Genomic DNA, 27,357 nt, shown 5'->3' with positions numbered 1-27,357 from the left:
TAAAGAAAACACTTGCTTTTATACCATTTAAGTTTTATTAAAGACTACTAGTTTCAGAAGCTAAACTTCCATCATTCAGGTCTAAATAATAACCTAGTTATTATTCAGACCTGAATGATGGAAGTTTAGCTTCTGAAACTAGTAGTTTTTAATAAAACCTAAGTGGTATAAAAACAAGTGTTTTCTTTAATCATTGTAACATGTCTTACCACAAAGTTAATGCCGAAACAATTAATACAATTTAAGCATGTATAAAATATTATAAACAAATAATATTGTTAATAAACAGGAGGTTTTTTTTACATTTAACCGAATTTTTTGTCCGTCATATATGAAATTTGTGAAATAGAGGTCCGTTATATCTATGTTATACTGCATACTGTATACCTTAATACTCGATGCTGAAGAATAAGTGGAGAACTTGTTCAAATTGGTTAATAGCTGTCATAAGTCATAGGGAAAATATTTTTATAATACTCAAACTTTAAAAATGTCCCATTTATTATTATAGTACCAACTTTAAAATTAAAAGAAAGTTTTTGTTTGAATTTTGTTATTTTTTTTAATATGACGCACAACATCGCTTTGCTAAGGAAAATATTTACATAATTCGTGTATGCTTACAATAATTATACAAATTTTTATAATTTTTTTAAATTGTATAATTTTTGTAAATGTTTAATAAGGAGAGTGTTATACTCGTATTTACTAACCACAAAGTTAACAATGCATTCAATATACAAAATGAATGAGAAATTCTCTCAAATTATTTCGAATACTAGGAATTCTTCCTGTCATAACTTTTTCGTTCCTTTCGAGATTAAAAAATATTTATAAAAAATAATTAAAAGTTAGGTTAAATCAAATGGTTTGTGTACGAAGATTTGAATGCACTGAAAATATTGTTAAAAAACGCCTTAATCCGCAATATGCATAGCACCTATGCTATGCATTTTGTGAGAAAAGAAAATTCAGGAAAAAAGGCATGGAAAATGTTAAACGATTTTTAATTTTTCTTAATACATAAATGTCACATATCGCTCACTCCTTTCAACAACGTCTTATATCAAAAAACGTGATTTTTAGGAGATCGTTTTTGAAGTTTAAAAATATAATAAAATATATTAAAAATAAATATCAAGCCACTTATTGAACTTTTTACTGTGCAACAGATCTTTTTAGGTAAAACCTGAATATTTTATCTCCATTGAAAAAAAGCATATTTAAAAAAATAATTAAACAATACATTTTTTTCAAAATGCAAAAAAACAACACTTTTTGCCCTGTAGCGGGTAAATATTATGTTAAAAATATGCCGCTATTGCTGGGATATCGTACATTTTCTGGGCATTCCGAAAACATGCAAAACTGAAAATTGACGATTTTTGATATATGACGTTGAAAAGAGTGAGCGATATATAATATTCCCGATGAGTAATATCCATTACTCATATTAGGATTTAGTTAAACAAGACTGAAACACAAATAAAAAAGAAAAAATATTTTAATATTTTTTATTCATTTATAGATTTGACGTTCAATTTGTAGAACTCCATTTTAATTGATATTTTCAATGTGAAAAAATCAAACACCGATTTTTGAGACTAATAAGATAATTGAGTTGAACTTAGTAGACTCAAAAAATCAGTGTTTAATTTAACATTTGAAAAATTATTTCTTTTTACTCGTTACCTTTCAATAACTCTTTTCTTTTCAAAACCATACATTCAATTCGAATTTAAACTAATGTTTTCAATACAAAAACGGTGTTTAAACAAAATAATAATTACGTTAAATGTTAGTTGAGATTAAACGTATATTGGGCCTTTATTTGATCGATAATGCTCATATAATTTTTTGAAATATCATCAAAGATGAAGAAGAATATGGAAGTCTGGGCATTTACGGGGCTGACGACCGTCATAGGCTGGTTTAAGTGATCACTTTACACACGTGTAACATTCACCAATTTTACCCATTATTGACAACCACACTACTCAAATTCTTGGAAGTTCTATATATATGAACCAATTTAGAAACCTTGTTCTTGAATCACTAGAACTTCACTAGAGACACCTATTGGTGAGATGTAAAGAAGCTTTTTTATTAAACAGAAACTCTTAAATTAGTATGTGAGATCCGAATCCTGGATTATAATCACACATATGAGAAACGCCAGAAAATACCATTTTCATTTTTATTATTAAGCTTATAATTTGACCTCTTTTCTTTTCAAAACCATATATTTAATTCGAATAAAAACTAATGTTTTCAATTTAAAAACGGTGCTTGGAAAAAAATAATACGTCAAATGCTGATTGCGATCAAACGTATATGGTATTCGGCCTTTATTTGATCGATAATGCTTATATTATTTTTTGACATCTCATCAAAGATGAAGTATATAAATCTGGGAATATGTAAATAACGGGGCTGACGACCGTCATAGGCGGGTTTAAATGATCACTTTACACACTTGTAACATTCACCAATTCTACCCATTATTGACAACCACACAACTCAAATTCTTGGAAGTTCTATATAAATGAACCAATTTAGAAACCTTGTTCTTGAATCACTAGAACTTCACTAGAAATAACTCCTGTTATTGGAGATAATCCAGATTTTGTGAACAAGTATTTGGACACACTCAAAATGTTGTAGATAATGCCTATCTTTACTCGTACCGCTTCAAACAATTAACCTATACTATAGAAGAGACAGATATAAAGCTAGAATTTATTTATTAATTCTTAAGTCTAAAGACAGTAGAAAGATGGCGAAATGACACATTATCGGGAGTTCACGAGGACAGAAGAGGTGTCGTTAGAAGTGCGTGTGAGAAATGAGATGATTAGGGATGAATGTGGGATTGAGAGGGATAATCTATGAAAACGGCCCTTTATTATACACCACCTTTGTTCACTGTATGTCCAGTTCGGTAGTCAGACTTGAAGGATGTGTAGAATTTGTGATGCGATAACGATACTTGGGAAAATATAAAAAGAACGACGAACGAATTAGATTTGTATAAGCCAGCGCACTTTATTTATAACTAACTAACTAACTAACCATCACGCCGCTTCCCCGCAGGGGTAGGCAGAGAGAATAGAACGCCTCTGTCCTTGCAAACATTCTTCGCCTCTTCAACGTTCATGCATCTCCTCATACATACCCGCCGATTGTTACGACTCCTTACCTGACCACTTTCAAGTATTTGGCATACATAATCGTGCCATGTTTTTCTCGGTCTTCCTCTGCTTCTTTTCCCAATAACATTCGCCTCACAAATTTGTTTTACCGTTCTTTCCTCACTCATTCGTTCTACATGTCCAAACCATCTCAACACACCTTTCTTAATTTTATTGATAATGCTTATCTCAGCTTTGCATTCCTTCCTTATTTCACTATTCGCACATCTATCATACATCGTTTTGTCGCACATTCTTCTGAGAAATCGCATTTCGACTGCATTCAGTCTACTTTCGAAGTTTTTTTATTTATCTTTAGTTTAAACCTTGGAGTGAAGTGTGCAAGCTTTTAAGGTTCATATGACATAAACAAATCGATCACTCCTTTCAACAACGTCATTAATCAAAAAGCTTGATTTTTCAAGAGATCGTTTTTAAAGTTTAAAAATATAATACAATGTATGAAAAATAAATATAGAGCCACTTATTGAACAGATCTTTATAGATAAACCTTAATGTTTTTTTCTCCATTTGAAAAATATTAAGTTTATTTAAAAAAATAATTAAACAATACAAAATGCAAAAAAAACACTTTCTGCCCTGTAGCGGGTAAATATTAAGTTAAAAATATGCCGCTTTTGCTAGGATATAGTACATTTTCTGAAAATTTATGATTTTTGACATATGACGTTCTTGAAAGGAGTGAGCGAAATACTCATTATATCCATAATATAATTTTTTTAAAAAATTAAAAGGAATTTTGGTAGTTAAAGAAGGGGTTTTCCTTTAATTATTGTAATGTGTTTATATGTAAACATATATATGTGTATATATACATTTATTTATATTTATATATATATATATTAATATATATATATATATATATATATATATATATATATATATATATATATATATATATATATATATATATATATATATATATATATATATATATATATATATATATATATATATATATATATATATATATATATATATATATATACATAAATATATTTATGTATATGTGTGTGTATTAAATACATATCCATGTATATACAAATCATTAAAAAAAATTAAAACATAGTAAATAATATACTGTTTTTAAAATGACATTGAATAACTTTTTTTTAAATAATTTGCCAGGTTAGCGTTGTACATTTTTTTCAGGGTGAAGACTCAAATGTGCCTTAATATTTATTTTGAAATCATTGACCAAGCATTAATAATTTTTTTTCCGCCAAGGCAAGCCAGTATTAGTAAAATTTTGGACTGCGATCAACAGAATGGTTATTCAGTTTTGTGAAACATAAATTAAAATCCTAAAAATGAAAATTAGAAAAACTGGCACTCAAAAAACTGATGACTAAGGCGTACATGTTCGGGAAATTCATAAAAAAGTGAAAATATCTCGATAACTAAGACATTTTTACTGAGGTCATATTTTCATTATTTGGTGAGTCATTAGATCGAATTGTAGAAAAGTCACATCTCTACTTTAAACCGTGTTTCGAAAATGTGTTTCGATTATAAAAATACCCAGAGCACGTGGGAGTTTCTTCAACAAAACAATACATTTATTTTACAGCCGCTGGTATCACGCGCTGGGCAATTAATCTGCCTTTATTGTAAATGCCAATTTGACGCTACACGTTATTTAATTTGTCTTGAAATAATTTCGTCAGGGCGTCAAACCATCCGACATTAGCTGGTCATTCTGGCGCGCGCCGCCAGCGGTGATCTTGAGAAACGCATTTAGGAATCGAATAGCGAGATGATGACAGATTTTCAAGCTTTGTTTCGTCTATCGGTTTTCCAACTAGCTGACTAGCTGAACTCATTAAATAGTAATCCCTTTCACTGTCTACACCGGGGCACTTCTTGAAAATTTGGTGGTGGATTTACAAACTTGTTTTTACAAAACGCTTTTTTTATTTCTAAAACCTCTAAATTATTAATTTGACTAGTTCTGTTATTACAATGTAAAATTTCTATCCCATCTTTAAAATTGAACGAATGATTATTTGCTAAGATGTGGTCCGCGAATTCCGAAAAATTGTTATTATTAAGACATCTCATATGTTCCTTTATTTTAATGTTAAATGAACGCGATGTTTTTCCAATATAAAATGCATTGCAATCATGGCAAGTTAATTTGTACACCCCTGATTTATTTAATTTATTTGTTACGTCTTTGATATTTTTAATAAAATTTCCTAAATTTTTATTTCCTAAGTTTTATGTCATTAGTAAGTCTTTTAGAATTTGATTGCTAAAGTTTTAATATACAAAAATCTCCTCCATCGTCTATTGTCATTGTAGAAATTTTACTTTGTAGTAACAGAACTAGTCAATTTAATAATTTAGAGGTTTTAGAAATAAAAAAGCGGTTAAACAAAAATTAAATATAATTAACAACCAAATAAACGTTAGTCAAAGTCCCATTTTTAATATTTTTCCCATAAAATCAAACCCAACCTAAACAGAGTTATCCCCTTCCTTGCTCTTACCCCTCCTTAAAACACTTTTACCCCCACTCCTACCCTTTTGAAACCCAACAACTTGTACACTATATTTATTGACTTGGCGTTTAATTTGTAGAACTCCATTTCAATTTATGTATTAATTTTAAATCAAACACAGATTTTTTGAGTCTACTAAGTTGTATTTTATTAACAAAAAAGCCCTAACAAGGCAAAACAATTGTCACAATATAATTTTTTATGTGTTTTTTTGTTAATAAAATACAACTTAGTAGACTCAAAAAATCTGTGTTTGATTTAAAATTAATACATAAACTTGTACACTGTTTATTTTTTATATATTTGTTTAGTAATAAAATAAACCCCGAAGAGGGCAACAGGTTGTTGCCGAAACTAGTTGGTTAATAAAAATGTGAGTGGATCAGAACACTAAGTATTTTTATTTCTCGAAATAATATATAATTGAAATAAATTAACAAGAAAAATACAAACAATGTTTTAAATTGAATACTTATGTTAAAATCACATCAATCGATATCAAACTACAAACAAAATATCCCTGATTCTGTCTTTTTGATTAAAAAATAAACTTTGTAATACATGGATATCATTTTTTACCGCACGCATGTATAAATTTAGCATAATTTACATATAACTCTTATATTTGTCGAAAATAGCTCGTTCATTAATGATTCCACGATTCCATGATATATGTATATAGTATAAACGATATTTTCTATATTATACACGTAATATCATCCATAATTTTTAAAATTTATGGAAAAGAAGAGTCAATATATCAAGAAGTCCCAAAAAATTTGAGTAGTGTGGTTGTCAATTATGGGTAGAATTGGTGAATGTTACACGTGTGTAAAGTGATCAATAAACCAAGCCTATGACGGTCGTAAGTCCCGCAAATGCCCAGACTTCCATATTTTTCTTTTTCATCTATGATGAGATGTCTAGCTCTAGGCCTTATATGTTATTTTACAAAAAGATAAAACAGATCTAAGTACCTTCTTCTTTCAAAATTTTAACTCATGTAGTACATACTAATTGTTATCTTTTTTTTCATTTTCATTTTTTTTATTTTTTTTTCTGTTAAAATTAAATATTTTAAGTCTATGTTAGCACTCTTAATCTATTAAAAAATATATATCTGTCTTATTCTTTCCAGTACCCTTTATTATAACTTAAAACCAAAATGTATACCCACACACAGGCCACGCTATTGTGTGATCTTTTCATGTATAAATATAATAGGATATTTTTTGTACCTACTCTTGATTATATTGATGGCTCCTACGTAAAGTACTCTATCTGAAAATCTGTTACTTTACAGGAGTGAGCTTAGAAGATTTTTTCAACGTATTCTGTATTATTAATTAATGGTTTTGTCTGAAATTCTAAACTAGTATTATTCATTCCAAAACATGATAAAATAGAGTATTAAATCATTGAAAAACATTATGCTTTGTCAAAATTAAGTAGTTAGCGTTTTAGGAGTTCAGTTAATTTCGAAAATTTGATGTAGATCGCTATCTATATCTTATACGCCTGAAAACTAGGCGTAATTAATTTAGATATATTTTTTGTTTATTTATATTTGTAGATAACGGTCTGTTGATAACGTACACCAAATATCTCAAAATTGACAAAAATGTAGTTAAGGCACTATTTATTTATTTATTTTTTCAAAACATATTACATACATAAGTCATATATCGCTCACTCCTTTCCAGAACGTCATAAATCAAAAATCGTCAATTTTCAGTTGTGCCCTATTCTGCCTATATCCCTGCCTATATCTGTGCCTATTACCCAGCAAAAGTGGCATATTTTTAACTGAATATTTACCCGCTACAGGGCAGAAAGTGTTGTTTTTGCATTTTGAAGAAAAGGTATTGTTTAATTATTTGTTGAAATATACTCAATATTTTTCAAATGGAGAAAAAACCTTCAGGTTATGCCTAAAAAGATCTGTTGCACAGTAAGAAATTCAATAAGTGGCTTGATATTTATTTTTAATACATTTCATTGTATTTTTAAACTTTTAAAACGATCTCCTGAAAAATCAAGTTTTTTTTATTTATGACGTTCTTGAAAGGAGTGAGCGATGTCTCAAAATGGACAAAAATGTAGTTAGAGCACTTTACGTAGGGCACTTCGATATTATATTGTAAAATGCAAAAAAAGAACGTTATGTTATTTTTTTGGTGTCAGATCTCACCGTTCGTTCTAGGCGTAGTTTAGTCGTGAACTAGTCTGAAGGTGTGAAAAGGGCTGCGTTGGAAAAGCACCCCTTTGTCAATTCAGGGGTAAATAAATAAATTTACGATAAGCAATTTATCGGAACGCCAGAGCAAATATTAATCATCTTCAGATGCCAGACACAGTTCTCATTAGCGATCGATTGGTAGACTTGGGAGATCAAATCGAATAATGACTTACGAAGAGAAGTCGTTACTTAATTAAGTATTTCTATTCAAATATTTATTTTATTTTAATATAGATGAAGAAGAATACAATATAAAATTATCAAAAAGGAGCTTAAAATACGCCATACGTAACCAATTTAGTAAAATTTATGTAATTTTTTTAAAAATCAAACACTGATTTTTTGAGTCAACTAAGTTGTATTTTATTAAAAAACATTTTATTAAAAATAAAAATTGTGAGATTTAAAAAAAATATATATTCTATGCACCAATTTGTGATTTTTTTTTTATAATTAAAATATAACTTTGTTTTAAAATCATTATAAATATTTTATTATAACTTAATTATAATGTCTACCGGTTTCGAAGCTAACCGCTTCTTTATCAAGACTGATTAATAGTATAAATTAGTCTTGATAAAGAAGCAATTAGCTTCGAAACCGGCAGACATTACAATTAAGTTATAATAAAATATTTCAAGTGATTTTAAAACAAATTTACATTTTGATTATAATATTGTGAGAATAGTTTCGCCTAGTTTATGGCATTTTTAAATGAATGCTCGTTCGAATGGCATTCGTTTGAAAATGCCATAACTAGGCGAAACAATTGTCACAGTATAAAATTTTATGTGTTTTTTAATAAAATACAACTAAGTAGACTCAAAAATTTAGTGTTGGATTTTAAAATTAAACCAGAAATTAAAATGGAGTTCTAAAACATAAACGCCAAATGAATAAATAAATTAGTACAACATTTTAAATATGTCTGTAGAAGTACGGCCGTCATAGGCTGGTTTAAGTGATCAATTTACACACGTGCAACATTAACCAATTCTACCCATCATTGACAACACTACTCACACTGCTCAAATTCTTGGAACTTCTATATATATATTGTTCAAATGAAAAATATTGATTGAATCACTAGAATTTCACAACAGACATCTGTGGTAAGATGAAAGAAGCTTTTTATTGAATGCTCAGACTTCCATCTATGTTGAGGTGTCAAAAAGTATTCATAAATTTCACGTATTCGTATGTATTTTTAACAATTAATGAAATTCCGAATAAATATATATATATATATATATATATATATATATATATATATATATATATATATATATATATATATATATATATATATATATATATATATATATATATATATATATATATATATATATATATATATATATATATATATATATATATATATATATATATATATATATATATATATATATATATATATATATATATATATATATATATATATATATATATATATATATATATATATATATATATATATATATATATATATATATATATATATATATATATATATATATATATATATATATATATATATATATATATATATATATATATATATATATATATATATATATATATATATATATATATATATATATATATATATATATATATATATATATATATATATATATATATATATATATATATATATATATATATAAAAATTAGATAATGGAAAACGTAAAGTGGTGAGTTTAACTGTGAAATAAAATTGGGAAATGGTTGTTGGTGATCTAAAGTGGTGACCAGTGATGTGAAAAGAAGAAGAAGAATGACTTGAAGTACCCATGGGAAGGCCCAACGCAGCTGGAAGGGAACAAGCCATCGAAAGGATCAATAAAGCATTTGTGAATCGGTGAGTATATCAATATTTAAACTAAAAAATAACGCCATGAATTTTACCACCTTAGCTAGTTTTCTAAGAAACCATAGGAAGTTGGATGGTTAGCACACTGCACCGGTGATTTTTATAAAAATAACATTTAGGATTTTTACGGAGCGTGTGGAAGTTTTTGGTGAGAGTATTTGAATGTTTTTAATGTTTTTGAATTAAAATAAACCCTGATGATGACAAGGTTCTTGTCGAAACTGGTAGGTTAAATTGTATTAATAAAAAAGTGGTTAAAACGCAGTTATTTAATTTTATAAAGTTAATAATTATTCAGTCGAAAATTGCCATGTGTTTTTAATAACATTTGCAAAAATAAATTAGAATCCTTAAGTTTGAAAATTTGATAAAGTGGCATTGTGGCTGATTTAAGGGGTAGATTTTCGGGAAATTCATAAAAGTGGAAATATCTCAAAAACTAAGGCACTTTTATTGAGGTCATATTTTAATTTTTTGTGAGTCATTAGATCGAACTGTGGAAAAGTTACATCTCTACTTTAAACCGATGTTGTAAGGTAAGTCATAAGCTGGCCTAACACCCTTTAAAAAAAGTCTAACATAACCGAATGTCTAACATAACCTAACCTATGATATGTTCAATTCAATTCAATTAAATTTAATTCAAATCAATTTATTCAATAAAATAATAATATGTACATAACAAACAATATTCAAGGCGTATATATTAAAAGTAAAAGTAAGCAAGAAGACTTAAAGGTGTAGAAGAATCCCGCTTCGGAAAACTCCTTCGGACACATGGAATAGATCAATATCCAATGTGATATTGTTCAACATAGCGGTAGCTCTTCCTACAGGCATAACCATCGGCAGGTTGGTCCTGTGTATAGAAATGTGAAACAATCTATGCCGACGCTGTCTTAGGTAACTATCGGGAACATACAGACCAATGCTCCGGATAATTTCAGGATTATCGATCTTACCGCGCAACAATCGATAAAAATGCGTAATTAAATACACATTCCTTCTAGTCTCTAAACTATTGTAGCCAAGCATACCCTGGAGAAACTGGGTCGGGTAGAGCCAAGGATAATAGTCAAGGATAATGTTAACTGTATAGAGAGTGTACCCGAACGTCTAACATAACCTAACCTATGATAAGTTTACTGTATAGAGAGTATACCCGAGCGTCTTACCTAACCTAACCTAACCTCTGATATGTTTACTGTACAGAGAGTGTACCCGAACGTCTAACATAACCTAACCTATGATAAGTTAACTGTATAGAGAGTATACCCGAGTGTCTTACCCAACCTTACCTAACCTCTGATATGTTTACTGTACAGAGAGTGTACCCGAGCGTCCGGCCAGTGGGGGCGGCGCACTCGCCGGGGGCGTCGCCCTCCGCCCTCCGCCGCGCCGCGCCGCGCGCCCCCGCGCGGGACCCCCGCCATGGAGATCCTCACGGCCGTCTACACGCTGCTCTCTGGGACGGTGAGTCTTCCCAATCCGTTCGGCCGACGTGAAGTCCCATGGGACTCTCTATCTGCCGCCCTAACCTTTCTCCAATATAAGGAACAATGAATCATTTATTGATATTAAGGGAGTAAAGTAACCACCTTCTACTGCTTATTATTCTGGGACTCTCTTCAAGCCGCCCTACCCTTTATTCCATAAAATCAACAATTAATCATATTTGATATCGAGGGAGTTAAGTACACACCTTCTGTGGCTTATTATTCAGGGACTCTCGTCCAGCCACCCTACCCTTTCTCCAATTTAATGAATAATCAATCATTTTTTTATATTAAGGGAGTTAAGTATGTTACAAAACTTCTGTAGCTTATGCAGAGTCCCATGGTATCCTCTTTAATATATAATAATATAATCAACAAATATTTTTTGACATCGAGGGAGTTAAGTACACACCTTCTGTGGCTTATTACTCTGGGACTCTCTTCCAGCCACTCTACTCCTTTCTCCAATATCTTAGTCTGTTAATAACATGATAATGAATTTGTTGATGTTGAGGGAGTAACGTACAAATCTTTTGAGGCTTGTCAAGAGTCCTGTAGAGTTCCGCATCATTTTCAAACATCGGTGTTTGAAAATGAATGCATCGAAATACGTGTCAAATAGATTTTAAAGAAAAAGTGGTATTTACCAAGTAAAACTAGAAATAAAAACAAGTTAACATAAATTTCATTAAAATTAATATTTCGTATGCAAGTACTTCAATCGTAAAGCTCTTTTTTCCGAATTTCTTCAAAAAGTTCATTTGGAGTTGTCGAAAGTATGTTCGTGACCAAATTTATTGCCAGACCATGGCTTTAAATATGTAATAAAGTTCTGAAGTGTCGTGTCGCATATCGGCGCTAGCAGTGTGGGTAATTTGTTTAAATATTTAAATACTGTTTTTTTGCCAGTTGAAATATAACGTTTCCCTTGTAAAATACCGAAACCTCGATTATGCTATTAATAGTACAAAAAAAATCGCGTTTATTGAATGTATAAAGTGTATATATGTGTGTATATTGGAATATATATTTTTTAGATAAATACATATCGCTAACTCCTTTCAAGAACGTCATAAATCAAAATTCGTAAATTTTCAGTTGTGTATGTTTTTGGAATGTCCAGAAAATGTACTATATCCCAGCAAAAGCGGCATATTTTTAACTTAATATTTACCCGCTACAGGGCAGAAAGTGTTGTTTTTGCATTTTGAAGAAATGGTATTGTTTAATTATTTTTTTTAAATACTTAATATTTTTCAAATGGAGAAAAAACCTTCAGGTTTTAACTAAAAAGATCTGTTGCACAGGAAAAAGATCAGTAAGTGGCTTGATATTTATTTTTAATACATTGTATTATATTTTTAAACTTAAAAAACGTTCTCGTGAAAAATCAAGTTTTTTGATTTATGACGTTCTTGAAAGGAGTGAGCGATATATGTTGAATTAATATAATTGTTTTTACAGAAAAAACTTTTCAAATACAAAAATTTACCGTAGAACGGGGCTACTTGAACTTTGATGTGTTACTTGAGCCCAGTACACAAAAAAAGTTAAATCTGTATTTGGTCTGCAATAATGAACGTATCGACACGATTCATTGTTTCCCTGACAGGTGACACTTATTGTCACGATACTTTGATCGATACTATGATCTAAATATTTTTTTGTACTGGGCTCAAGTAACACATCAAAGTTCAAGTAGCCCCGTTCTACGGTATGTATTTTGAAGTTTTTATTATTTATAAGATTAATCTGTGAAACTAAGTATATTATCTTTACTAAGACTAATCCTACAACAGTACCCCTGTCTATGTTTCCACTAATAAAAAAAATAAAACCAGCAAGAAACAGTCCCTCCCACTCTTCATTCTTTAACGTCCCAAGGACACAACTGGTGTTCGAAAATTATGCGGAATGCATTTGTCTCAATAGATTTTAAAAAATAGTAGTATATTTTAAGAAAAACTTGCATAAAAAATAATGATAAATTATATTTACAACATTTTGAGTGTTATTTTCATATTATTTTTTGACATCTCATCAAAGATGAAAAAGAATATGGAAGTCTGGACATTTACGGGGCTGACAACCGTCATAGGCTGATTTAAGTGATCACTTTACACACGTGTAACATTCACCAATTCTACCCATTATTGACAACCACACTACTCAAATTCAAATGAAAATGATATTTTCTGGCGTTTCTCATGTGTGTGATTAAAAATCCAGGATTCTGACTTCACGCACTAATAAAAGAGTTTCTGTTTAGTGACAAAGCTTCTTTATATCACACCAATAGATGTTTCTAGTGAAGTTCTAGTGATTCAAGAACAAGGTTTCTAAATTGGTTCATATATATAGAACTTCCAAGAATTTGAGTAGTGTGGTTGTCAATAATGGGTAGAATTGGTGAATGTTACACGTGTGTAAAGTGATCACTTAAACCAGCCTATGACGGTCGTAAGCCCCGTAAATGCCCAGACTTCCATATTCTTCTTCATCTTTGATGAGATGTCAAAAAATAATGTAAATTATATTTTGTAACTTTGAAAACAAGGAAATTAGCGAAACCCATCGTTAATAAAAATACACATACTACATCCCCTTGTGATGGTAACCCTGTGACCTATATTAAATATGATAAAACATTTTTTCTGAGCGATGAATGATTTAACCTAAAAGAAACTGGAATATATTAAAAGTTGTACCGGTACGAGACCCATTATGAAAATTAGTATATCTAACATTTCACCTTTAAAATGTGTGCTTTGCGGTTGTGTTTTCGCAATAACCTAGTACAAAATTCGCGTTTTAAGCTCAAATAATGTGAATTCGTTTTATTAGTATAATATAATGATATAGAATATATTTGTGGTGATTTACGATGTTTGTCAAAAAAATTGCTCTATCAAATCGTGACTCCATGCTTAACCTTCATTTAGTCGCTCGAAGTGAAGTTATAAATAATAATATATGATATTTTAGTGTTTGTTATTAATATTAAAACAAACAGTAATCACATACTAACTATAAGTTTACGATTCGTTAGATTTGTCAGATCAAAAATAATAAAAATAAATATTTATCCACTCTTAAAATTTATTGTGACAAGCGTTTCAAAACATATCATACTATCAGTTACAAAAATAATCCGTCCGGTTTTTCAGATTAATAAAAATATTTTAATAGTGATTATAACATAAATCGCTCACTCCTTTCAAGAACGTCATAAATCAAAAAACCTAATTTTTCAGGAGAACGTTTTTAAAGTTCAAAAATACAATACAATGTATAAAAATAAAGATCAAGCCACTTATTGAACTTTTTACTGCGCAACAGATTTTTTTAGATAAAACCTTAAGGTTTTTTCTCCATTTGAAAAATATTTAGTATATTTAAAAAAATAATTAAACAATACCTTTTCTTCAAAATGAAAAAAACAACACTTTCTGCCATGTAGCGGGTAAATATTAAGTTAAAAATATGCCACTTTTGATGAGATATAGTCTGTTCTGTGCATTCCGAGAACATGCACAACTGAAAATTGACGATTTTTGATTTATGACGTTCTTGAAAGGAGTAAGCGAAATGTGGAATTGTTTAATTGGCTTTATTTTTATTAATGTAACGTTTTTTGTTTATGTAATGTAATGTTTATTATTGTTAATGTACTTTTGTATAAGTAAAGCTGTACAATTCTCGAACAAATAAAATAAAATAATACAAAAAAATAATAAATATAACAAAGATAAAAAAAAAGTTATTTGATTTGACAGTTACTTTGTGGTAATATTTATAATTAATTAGTAATTTTTTATTTAAATTTTCCGTGTTAAACAGCACTTTTTCTTAACATCTATTGTGACACGTGTTTTGATACGTTCAGCAGCATTATTATGCGGAATGCATAGTGAAACACGTGGCACAATATATTTTAAGAAGTGGTGGTATTTACCAAGTCAAATCTAAATTAAAAATAAGTAACAATAATAATTTTAGAGGTTTATGTAAATAAGTATTTTCTTTTTATTCACAGTTATATTGGTGTAAATATGACAATTTGAATGGTTATAAAAAATATTAGGTGATTTGATAATGTAAAAAAAACTGTTTTCAATGGAAAAAGGCAGTTTTTCATTTAAATATGCCAGTCATGGAGGTAGCTATGGCGTTCTATACTCTCGTAGCTGGAAAGGTATGTATTTTTTAAATCGTCAGTGCATAAAACCTTTAAATATTTTTACAAAAATCATCCCTATTTATTTATTGTAACTGCAGAAAGTTGGTAGAATTCCATATTGAATTGTTGGGTAATATATCCAAAATAAAACACGGTTTTTGTTGGATTGAATTCTACATTTATTCACGTATATTTTAATACGTGACGCGTTTTGTCTTCTTAGGACATTATCAAACACTGACTAAAAACATTTTGTAAACGTTTTTAGTCACGTATTAAAATATGGCAGAATTTGTCCGCCTCCGTAGTGTAATGGTCAGCACGCTCGGCTACCGTTCTGGAGGTCCCGGGTTCGATTCCCAAAGGGGGTAAAATAAATATAAGTGATTTATTCACTGTAATATTTATTCAATACTACCATGGACTGGTACCTGAAGTGGAGGCCTGATCACCTTTCCTTCATGTGTAAACGATCAAGATAACAATGCGTTTATATGACACAGTGCCCTATGCATCATTGGGGTGCGGATAAGGGTTTTATTTTTTTATATATATTAAAATATAAATGAATAAATGTAGAATTCAATCCAACAAAAACCGTGTTTTATTTTGGAAATATTACCCAACAATTCAATATATTTAAAATTAGTTGTATTGTCTTACTTAAAACGGCGACTAGTTAGTCAGTTCATGGATTGTCGTGGGTTTGATTTTCCAGGAAGGGTTAAAATAAATATATATATATATATATATATTTTTTAAAGTAGAGAAATATTTTTGTTTTTATTATTTACACAAATATTTCCATTTCATACTATTTCTGTGAGCCTAAGCGGCTCATTATTAGAAATAGGTATCAAACTGTGGTAGAGTGGGTTCGAACCGAGAAACACTGACTTTGTGTCCGCGACACTAACCACGGGACCACAACCCGACATAATAATTTTGTCTCTAATATTTATTTTATATTACCCTGAACTGGTACTTGGACCGCTTTTGTTAATGATCATCTTCCATTACCTTAGTACTCATAATGATATATTTTTATTTATTTATTTACTATGATTACATAAAAAAAATATATTTAAATTAATTTTCTAGACGTTTCTACTTTTACAATCTTAAAAAATAATAACGCAGTTCTCTCCAATAAAGAGACTAAGCTCTTGTGCTTGGAGAGGGACTTACACTTATTATTTGTTTGTTAGTAATATAATTTATTTTTATTATAATTATTTTTTGTGTGTTGTTTCTTTCTTTCTTCGATTAACATTTACATATATAATTCATTTAACTTATTTTTAAGCAATTAAATGTCTTCATTTTTTTTAAATCTATGTAGGAAGGTTTTTGTAGCACTTGGTTCCCAAATATTTAAAGTCCTGTTGGAATTGTTTGGAGTTGCATTTTGGTATTGTAAAGTCATGTTGGTATGTGGAAGATGAACTTTTTTGAGATAACGTATTTTTCACCCTTAAATACTTGGAGAATTGATGTTTTTTAAACGGTTTCTACTTTATATTATATTATATATATTATGATATATAATGGCCCATCAAATTTGGTAGAGTGGATTTTCATAAGTCATATATGTGTCGCCTACTTTCAAAATCCGCCAGATCCATGTAAGTCGATTTCATAAAAAATGAAAAATTCTCCGGGTAACATTTATGTTCAAAGATATATCTTTAGATAAAATATTATGAAATAGAGAATTTTCCCAATTTTTTGGATTTTTTCAGTATTTGTATAAAAAACACGAGACACAAACCGATAATGACGTCATATTAATTTTTGACCTATTCCCGCTCTCTGATTGTCGATATGGGTCGGAAGGCAAGTTTCATGAATACAGCGGAATTTGAAATAAAACGCTGTTTTTAAGTATTTGTTAGTAGGGTTTTCAAGTATATAAATATTTAAACAGTAAAACCAACAATTGGCATTCCGATGGAGTATTTATATTAAAATCTTATAAACTTGGATCTGGCGGATTTTGAAAGTAGGCGACACATATACTCGTATATGTACATACACCAACTGAGTTATTTAAATCGTTATTTAATAGATCCGCTTACGAAAACAAAGAATCAATCTATTCTCATATATTATTCCTTTGATTAATATAAGTGGATAATACGTGTGTTATTCTATCATTACTCCACGAATATCATCATGGATACCTCTATTTTTGGGTCAAATGGACTATACGCCCCCAACAATATATCTAATAGATCCAGTCATGGATCGAAAACCAGTGGAACAGAGGCCCGAATATAATATGCCAAATTGTTGTTGCCAAATATATCCAAAATTCAACAAGGTTATGGGATTGAATTCTACTTTTATTTACATATCTAGCTCACTCCTTTCATGAACGTCATAAATAAAAAAACTTGATTTTTCAGGAGAACGTTTTTAAAGTTGAAAAATGTTAAAAAAGGTTTTTTCTACATTTGAAAAATATTAAGTATATTTAAAAAAAATAATTAAACAATACCTTTTCTTCAAAATGCAAAAACAACACTTTCTCTTTAGCGGGTAAATATTAAATTAAAAATATTCCTCTTTTGATGGGATATAGTACATTTTATGGGCATTCCGAAAACATGCACAGCTGAAAATTGAGGATTTTTGATTTATGACGTTCATGAAAAGAGCGAGCGATATATGATAATACTGTTCCGTGTCTGTCTGCTGTGATGGTCGGGGTTGTGGGCGTCTGTGTACCGGCCAACGTCGAGTCGGAATCTAGCTGATCTAGCTGACTAATTGAACTAAACACTAATCCCTTTCACTGCCTACACTGGGGTACTTCTAGAAAATTTGGTGATGGACTTACAATCTTGTATTTATTTAGATTGGCAGTGACAGGTATATTGAAAGCTTTTAAATGTAATTTCACAATAAAATCGGGATACAATTTTATATTGTTTCACATCTTCAATAAATTTCGCAACTTAGTTAAAAAAAAAATTGCTTTGCAAGAGCAGATCTGTCAGGAAGCCTAGATGCTTCTATATCAGATCTGGGCATGCGGTGTGACAGCTTTCAATATATGATAATATGTGACGCGTTTCATCTTAGTAAGATATTATCAACACACACAAAGTGTTATCATGATTGTTTCTTTGAATTTATTTTTAAAAATTAAATGTTTTTTATTAAATACAATAAAACATCCTATTTGTTTTGTAAAACGTCTAATTTGATATGTTGAACGTACAATTTTATTTGTAAGGCGTTTCTTGGATGTTTTTCGCAGAAACTGTGTGATACATTTTATAAACTTTATATAATAAAATTAATCTGTTTTTAACCACTTTTTACTGGCACTTTTATCCAACCGGTTTTGACAAGAACCTTGTCATCATCAGGTCCCATGCTCAGGTCAGGTCAGGAAAATGTCCATTTCCGTGTATAAAACGTCCAATTTTAAGTAAAAAATCTAAAGAAATGGAATTCTACTAAAAAAACTCAATACAAATTAATATACCGTTATGCCCGCGAGCGAATTGTTGAGGATAACTGACTTAGTCTAAAAGGCAAGTCATCATGACACTTGAAAAACCACTGGTTTACTAGTCGATAATACCAATATTATAATGTTATACTTTGAAAGATTACTACATGCTTTGTGTGTGTGAAGATTATTATGTATGTAGTTCTTACCTCGTACGAGGTAAAGACTACATAATATATATATATATATATATATATATATATATATATATACGAGTATAGCACACAAATCGCAATTAACACACTTATCAAAATGAATTTTTATGTCGGGTTGTGGTCCCGTGGTTAGTGTCGCGGACTCTTAAGTCAGAGTTTCTCGGTTCGAACCCACTCTACCACAATTTGATACCTATTTCTAATAATGAGCCGCTTAGGCTCATAGAAATAGTATGAAATTGAAATATTGGTGTGAATAATAAAAACACAAATATTTCTCTTTATTAAAAAAAATAATTAAAAATAAAACAAGTCATCTACTTCAATACTGAATTAGCGGGATTGTATTGTCATCTATGTCAGTGTTCCGCAAACTTTATTCTATTCAAGGTACACCTACCAAATTAAGAAATTTCAGAATTGCATATTTACCATATTATGGTAACATATTTATCACATCACTCACTCCTTTCAACAACGTCATAAACCTAAAATCGTAAATTTTCAGTTGTGCATGTTTTCGGAATGCCCAAAAATGTACTATATCCCAGCAAAAGCGGCATATTTTTAACTTAATATTTACCCACTACAGGGCAGAAAGTGTTGTTTTTTGCATTTTGAAGAAAATGTATTGTTTTTTTTTGTACTGGGCTAAAGTAACGCATCAAAGTTCAAGTAGCCCCGTTCTACGGTAACAAAAACCTTTATGAAATATCGTAAGACGGGTAAATACCCAAACTTTTATATTCTTTTTCATTTTTGTTTGAGATATAATTAAAATAATCCAGAAACCTAGTCCTAATTTATTTAAAACAACCATGAAATGAGTGATTTTTCAATTCATCATACACTTTTAAATGATCTAATGATTCTGACAATAATATAATCGTATGACAGTTCAGACAGCGTTCAGATGAGCGTATCACTGATCATTAAAATTTCACACTTTAGTATTTCAACGCTAAAATTTAACGCAACGCTACACGTACCGTACAACGGGGCTACTTGAACATTGATGTGCTACTTACATGAGCTCAGTGTAAAAAAAATTAAATCTGTATTTGATCTACAATCGTGACAATAAGTGTCACCTGTCAGGGAAATTATGAATCACGTCGATACTTTCATTATTGTAGACCAAATACAGATCTAAATTTTTGTACTGGGCTCAAGTAACACATCAAAGTTCAAGTAGCCCCGTTCTACGGTACTCTAACAAAGGAACATTGGACTCTTTTCTTAAGGGTATCTCATATCTCATATCTCATATCTCATATCATATCATATTTACTCTCATATCTGCAGAACGCGACCGGCTGCGCGAGAAGCCATGGATATTTTTTACTTAGTATTTACTTTTTAAAGAATTCAAAAACAATCGTACTTATTTATTTATTAACTGCATATTCGCAAACACAGAATTCATTCCAACGGAGACCACTGGAGAGTTCACATGTCTGTTCGCGCCCGATTTTTTTAATAATGCGTATTGGAATTTGTTATTTTTTACAATATATGATGAAAAAAAAAATTTAAATCATTTTTTTTAACTTTTCACCTTTAAATTACTCTTTTCTTTTCAAAACCGTATATTTATTTCGATGAAAAACTTATTTTTACGAAAACGGTGTTTTAAGTGAAAAATTCAAAAACGTTAAATTTATTTATTTATTTATTTCAACTTCATGTACAGAATAGAACTAAGTACGTTGGCGAGCATATTGCTAAAAAACAATATCTTCCAATCAACCAAGAACAGACTACAGTAGTGATATTGGTCAAAACGTTTGATACCATATATAGCTGTTTGCAATCAGAGGGTAGATAGTACTTGAACATTAAAAAAAAACCTTAATTACAAATTGATGATAATAAGGAAGGCAAAGGAAAAAGGGAGTTTAGCGAATGAGGTAGAGGGAAAAACTAAGGGAGGAGGTTTGATGGACAGTTAGGATTCTAATGATATATAGTAAGTAAAAAAAGTAAAACCCTTATCCGCACCCCAATGGTGCATAGGGCACTGCGTATAAACGCAGTGTTATCTTGATCGTTTATACATAAAGGAAAGTTGATCAGCCCTCCGCTTCAGGTACCAGTCCAGGGTAATATTGAATAAATATGACAGTGAAAAAATCACTTATATTTATTTTACCCCCCTTGGGAATCGAATCCCGGGACCTCCAGAACGGTAGCCGAGCGTGCTGACCATTACACTACGGAGGCGGACAAAAAGATATATAGTAATGTCACCTTAAATGTTACCTGGGTTTCACGAAAATTAAATTGCAAGTAAAACTAATTTATGGGGCGAATGTAATTGGAAAAAGAGGCAGAGGAAGACCGAGAAAAACTTGTCACGATCAGGTATGCCAAATACTCGAAAGCGGTCAGGTTAGGAGTCGAAACAATCGGCGGGAATGTATGAGGAGATGCATGAAGTGGAAGAGGCGAAGAATGTTTGCAAAAACAGAGTGGTGTGGCGTTCTATTCTCTCTGCCTACCCCTGCGGGGAAGCGGCGTAAGAAGGGTGTTATATTACCATGCCACAAAGTTAACAATGCTTTTAATAAAAATCTGTATTCGTAGTATTTGTACATAATGCAAACTGTGCCATGTTCTCTCCGATTCCGCGGCTTCACATGTTAGCCAATGCTTTTGAAAGTATAGATTTATTTAATATATTGTTATCCTCCTTGAAATCTGTACTTTCTCAGCATTTCTTCTCCATGTTATAATGGATAAATTTAAACGTCGTGTTTCACTCTCTCTCGCTGCTCGCTGATGGTGTGTGAAGGAGACGAGTATTTACCAGTGCTTACTATTTGTTATTTTATTATTATTTTATGTTTAAGACTTTTTGTTTCTCTATTAGTGTAGTGTAGTGTCCGCCTCCGTAGTGTAATGGTCAGCACGCTCGGCTACCGTTCTGGAGGTCCCGGGTTCGATTCCCAAGGGGGGTAAAATAAATATAAGTGATTTTTTCACCGTCATATTTATTCAATATTACCCTGGACTGGTACTTGAAGCGGAGGGCTGATCACCTTTCCTTCATGTGTAAATGATCAAGATAACACTGCGTTTATATGACGCAGTGCCCTATGCACCATTGGGGTGCGAATAAGGGTTTTATTATTATTATTAGTGTATTCATTAGTGTATTTTTATATTAGACACTGCATATATGTATTATGTTTAGGGCTTTAGCCGTTCAATAAACAAATTAATAAATATACATAATGTAACATTTAATGTTAGGTGAGAGAATTTGTACCAGAAATATAGAAACCCAACTAATAATAAAAATATGTAAACATCCCAGCTTTTTATGTTACATGAATCCAGTTATTAAAATAATGTATCATTTTTTTAAACTTTATAATAATAAAACCCTTATCCGCACCCAATGGTGCAAAGGGCACTGCATCATATAAACGCAGTGTTATCTTAATCGTTTACACATGAAGGAAAGGTGATCAGCCCTCCGCTTCAGGTACCAGTCCAGGGTAATATTGAATAAATATTACAGTGAAAAAAAATCAGTTGTATTTATTTTACCCCCCTTGGGAATCGAACCCCGGGACTGTAGCCGAGCGTGCTGATCATTACACTACGGAGGCGGACGAACTTTTTAACTTAAGCCTCATAAATACCGTGACTTCTATATTCTTCTTCATCTATGTTGAGATATCAATGTTTCTTTTTCATTTCTAGATAAACCCAGTTCGCACGGAGTCCACAGCGTTCAAGCTGCACTGTGGCGCCACCGCGGCCATGCTGGTCACATTCTCAGTGGCGGTTACAACAAGACAGTATGTCGGCAACCCCATCGACTGCATTCACACCAGGTATTCACAGACGAAACTTCATTATTTGTATCTCAACATAGATATTATGGTAGAGAAAGTCCAAAAGAAGTTTCTGAGGTATCTCTACATGAGAGAGTACGGCTATTATCCTTGGCTCTACCCGACCCAGTTTCTCCAGGGTATGCTTGGCTACAATAGTTCAGAGACTAGAAGGAATGTGTATTTGATTACGCATTTTTATCCATTGTTGCGCGGTATGATCGATAATCCTGAAATTATCCGGAACATTGGTCTGTATGTTCCCGATAGTTACCTAAGACAGCGTCGGCATAGATTGTTCACATTCCTATACACAGGACCAACCTGCCGATGGTTATGCCTGTAGGAAGAGCTACCGCTATGTTGAACAATATCTCATTGGATATTGATCTGTTCCATGTGTCTGAAGGAGTATTCCGAAGCGGGATTCTTCTACACGTTTAACAAGAGTCTTCTTGCTTACATTTTAATTTGTTTTTTAATGTATACGCCTTAAATGTTAGTTTGTAATGTATATATTAATTATTGAATAAATTGAATTGAATATCTTTATATGTAATTTTTTTTCAAACTCATTATTTGACCAGTTGTTTATTATAAATATATTAGAAATTATTAAAAAATTCAGTATTAAATTTGTGATATATCTTACGTTGAAGCACGTATTATAATATGGAAATACACATAGTTCAAATGGGCTATTCTTTAGGGACATCCCGGAAGACGTCCTGAACACGTACTGCTGGATCCACTCCACGTTCACGGTGGACGGGAAGAGCCAGGAGGCCTACCCGGGAGTGAGGAGCGGGGAAAACGGCCCCCACCGGCCGGCCAAGTACTACCAGTGGGTCGCCTTCATGCTGTTCTTTCAGGCAAGTCAGATGTGTCGGCTGCTTTCAGAATCCGCCGGATTCAGGAAATATCCTTGCTCTGAAAACTGTTTGAGGTTGATAAATAAATCAAATAAGTACTATCAGAGGGTAGATAGTACTTATTTGATTTATTTATTTATTGCGACCTTTTTATAATCCAGCACCATCAAATAACTATTTAAAAAAATCCTTTATTTATCGAAGTTGTGGGAAATTCAATGAATGTTGTACCCACCTTGATATGTTTTACTCCAATCTTTCAAACTTTAAAGCTAAATTGTTCGAAATCTTATAAACCTAAAAGGGTAATTCTATTCCCAGTCCTCTCCTTTTCTTCTTTTCCTATCACTGTCTTCTCCTTTTCTCTTTATCCCATCCTTGTCTCATGTCTCTTTTTATTTATATATAGACTTTTCTTATGCATAGGTGTGAAGAACTGTAATTGGTACTTATAATTTTTTTGTATTCTGATTTATCATATATTGTAACTGTTGTTTTTCCTTCCAATAAAAAAATCAATATAATACATATATACAGTACCTTATATTAAAAAAAAATACACTAATGAATACACTGATAGTGAAACAAAAAGTCCTATAACATAAAATCATAATAAAATAAAAAGTAGTAAGCACTGGTAAATACACGTCTCCTTCAAACACTATTTACTGGCAAAGCACCCAAAATTGAGTGATACATCGCTCACTCCTTTCAAGAACGTCATAAATCAAAAAACGTCAACTTTCAGTTGTGCATGTTTTCGGGATGCCCAGGAAATGTACTATATCCCAGCAAAAGCGGCATATATTTAAAACTTAATATTTATCCGCTACAAGGCAGAAAGTGTTGTTTTTGCATTTATAAGAAAAGGTTATGTTTAATTATTTTTTAACTATACTAAATATTTTTTAAATGGAGAAAAAACGTTCAGGTTTTACCGAAAAAGATCTGTTGCACAGTAAAAAGTTCAATAAGTGGCTTGGTATTTATTTTTAATACATTGTATTATATTTTTAAACTTTAAAAACGTTCTCCTGAAAAATCAAGTTTTTTTATTTATGACGTTCTTGAAAGGAATGAGCGACATGCTAACTGCTACACTATGGAGATGGACAAGTAAGCGTTGATCGAATATATAAAGTTAAAAAAAAATCGACATATCGGTCATATTTACGACAGTACCTAACTAATTTAAATATTTGTATATCAACTCGGAATCTCAACAAGCACTGTTATATTTGCTAGGCACACCCTGTACGAAGGGTGGCTTCTTTTCAAACGCCTTACGCTCTAGGCCAGTGGTTGTCAAACTTATTAGTCAACAGCGAATTACAACAAATTGTTGGATCTAAATGATTTTTTTTTTAGAATATATATGTATATATGTATATATATACATATATATATATATATATATATATATATATATATATATATATATATATATATATATATATATATATATATATATATATATATATATATATATATATATTGTAAACCCTTATCCGCACCCCAATGGTGCATAGGGCACTGCTTCATATAAACGCAGTGTTATCTCAATCGTTTACACATGAAGGAAAGGTGATCAGCCCTCCGCTACAGGTACCAGTCCAGGGTAATATTGAATAAATATTACAGTGTAAAAATCACTTATATTTATTTGACCCCCCCTGGGAATCGAACCCGGGACCTCCAGAACGGTAGCCAAGCGTGCTGACCATTACACTACGGAGGCGAACTATATACATTTAAATTTATATATATATATATATATATATATATATATATATATATATATATATATATATATATATATATATATATATATATATATATAAAATGTATATAAATCTTGAGTTTACTGGCAAAAACTTGTAACCTGACTATAATACCCGATATTAAACATAGGGCTGAATTTACTTTTAAAACCACATATTTATCGCTCACTCCTTTTAACAACGTCATATAACAAAAAAATGATTTTTCAGGAAATCGTTTTGAAAGTTTAAAAATATAATACAATGTATTCAAAATAAATATCCAGCCACTTATTGAACTTTTTACTGTGCAACAGATCTTTTCAGGTCAAACCTGAAGGTTTTTTCCTCATTTGAAAAATATTTAGTATGTAAAAAAAAAACTAAACAATACTTTTTATTCGAAATGCAAAAACAACACTTTCTGCCCTGTAGCGGGTAAATATTAAGTTAAAAATATGCCTCTTTTGCTGGGATAAAGTACATTTTCTGGGCATATCGAAAACATGCACAACTGAAAATTGACGATTTTTTTATTATATATGACGTTGTTGAAAGGAGTGAGGGATAAGTCAGGCAGCTGCCTAATTTAAGGATACGCGATATTTTTGCCCTTAAAATATTCGCTAAAGACGCACTCGAGGCGCCTTAGGGTTGCTTGCGGCTCGCGCGCTGCAGTTTGCCAACCACTGCGCTAGGATATCGATTGGTTAGCATAAAGCAAGACCGGATGCACTTACATTCATAACTTTAAATGGGTCATTGCCCTTAATGTTACTTAATGGAAAATAATACATGTGTCATATCGATTGAGGTACTTTATTGTTCGTTATTATTATGTCATCCTACATATACAGGGTGGAAAACGTCATAGAAACATAAATTAGAATCCTAAAATATTAAAATTTAAGAATTGGCACTCAAAAAACTGATCTAGGTGGTAGATTTTCGGAAAATTCATAAATATCTCGAAAACTAAGGCACTTTTGCTAAGGTCGTATTTTCATTTTTCGAGATCGAGATAACACTGCGTTTCACCTGTAAATGTATCTATAAACAGACGACAGCGGCTTAGTTGGGTAGACGCTCAACTACGAAAGTGGCGTCGCGGGTTCGATGTTTTGAAGATGAAGCTCTCCAGTTATTATGATCAGTGAATAAGTGCGTTTTTTTCCAAAATTTTCATTTAAGCCTTCATTTCTTTCAGAAAACGCATATCGCGCAGTGGGTTCGGATTAGGAAATCATTCGGATTTTTGAGTGTTTTGAGAAAAATGTGAGAGAAAAAATTAATTATGGTTTATGAAAATTCACATTATAAATATAGTATAAGTATCATCGGTCGATTTGAATAAGCTCTAGCAGAGACCCTTTTCATCTTCTTCTTCGTTAAGATTCATAAAATACAATTTGCAAAAACCCGATTTGTGAACAAGAATTTTGACACATCCAAAATGTTGTGACTACACTTCAAATCATTCCGACAAAAAAAGACAAAAGATTTATTTTCCTTCAAGTTTTTCTTTTAAATCTGTCCGGTTCATCCTGTATATGTGAGAAATGCATGGGGTAAAAAATACCCCTGATTTAGCGCAGCAGGGTTAGAGTGTAAAACAACATCTAACGGATTTATTCTTAGCTTGAGACCCCATTCTGATAATCGATAATGTAAGTAAGCAAAATGAGGGTTTAAAATAAA

General features: G+C 30.9%; 2 protein-coding genes across 2 annotated transcripts in view; one reads left to right on the top strand and one right to left on the bottom strand.

Annotated features, from left to right (window-relative positions):
• The window catches only part of Uck (Uridine-cytidine kinase), a 332,661-nt gene that overhangs the window by 26,864 nt on the left and 278,440 nt on the right, over nt 1-27,357 (bottom strand). The window lies entirely within an intron of this gene.
• Nucleotides 1-27,357, top strand: part of LOC148302355 (uncharacterized) — a 44,043-nt gene that overhangs the window by 5,293 nt on the left and 11,393 nt on the right. Inside the window, exons 2-5 of the mRNA XM_088271734.1 lie at nt 9,630-9,816; nt 11,154-11,301; nt 22,894-23,027; nt 23,737-23,899. Of these exons, the coding sequence (XP_088127860.1) occupies nt 9,749-9,816; nt 11,154-11,301; nt 22,894-23,027; nt 23,737-23,899 (513 nt within the window). The 5' untranslated portion in view covers nt 9,630-9,748. The remainder of the gene's footprint in view (nt 1-9,629; nt 9,817-11,153; nt 11,302-22,893; nt 23,028-23,736; nt 23,900-27,357) is intronic.

The sequence above is a fragment of the Brachycentrus maculatus genome, unplaced genomic scaffold (genome assembly GCF_059751285.1).
Source record: "Brachycentrus maculatus isolate JH-2025_06_01 unplaced genomic scaffold, ASM5975128v1 h1tg000459l, whole genome shotgun sequence".
NCBI classification, from domain to species: Eukaryota; Metazoa; Arthropoda; class Insecta; order Trichoptera; family Brachycentridae; genus Brachycentrus; species Brachycentrus maculatus.
This window is presented reverse-complemented; position numbering and strand designations above follow the sequence as displayed.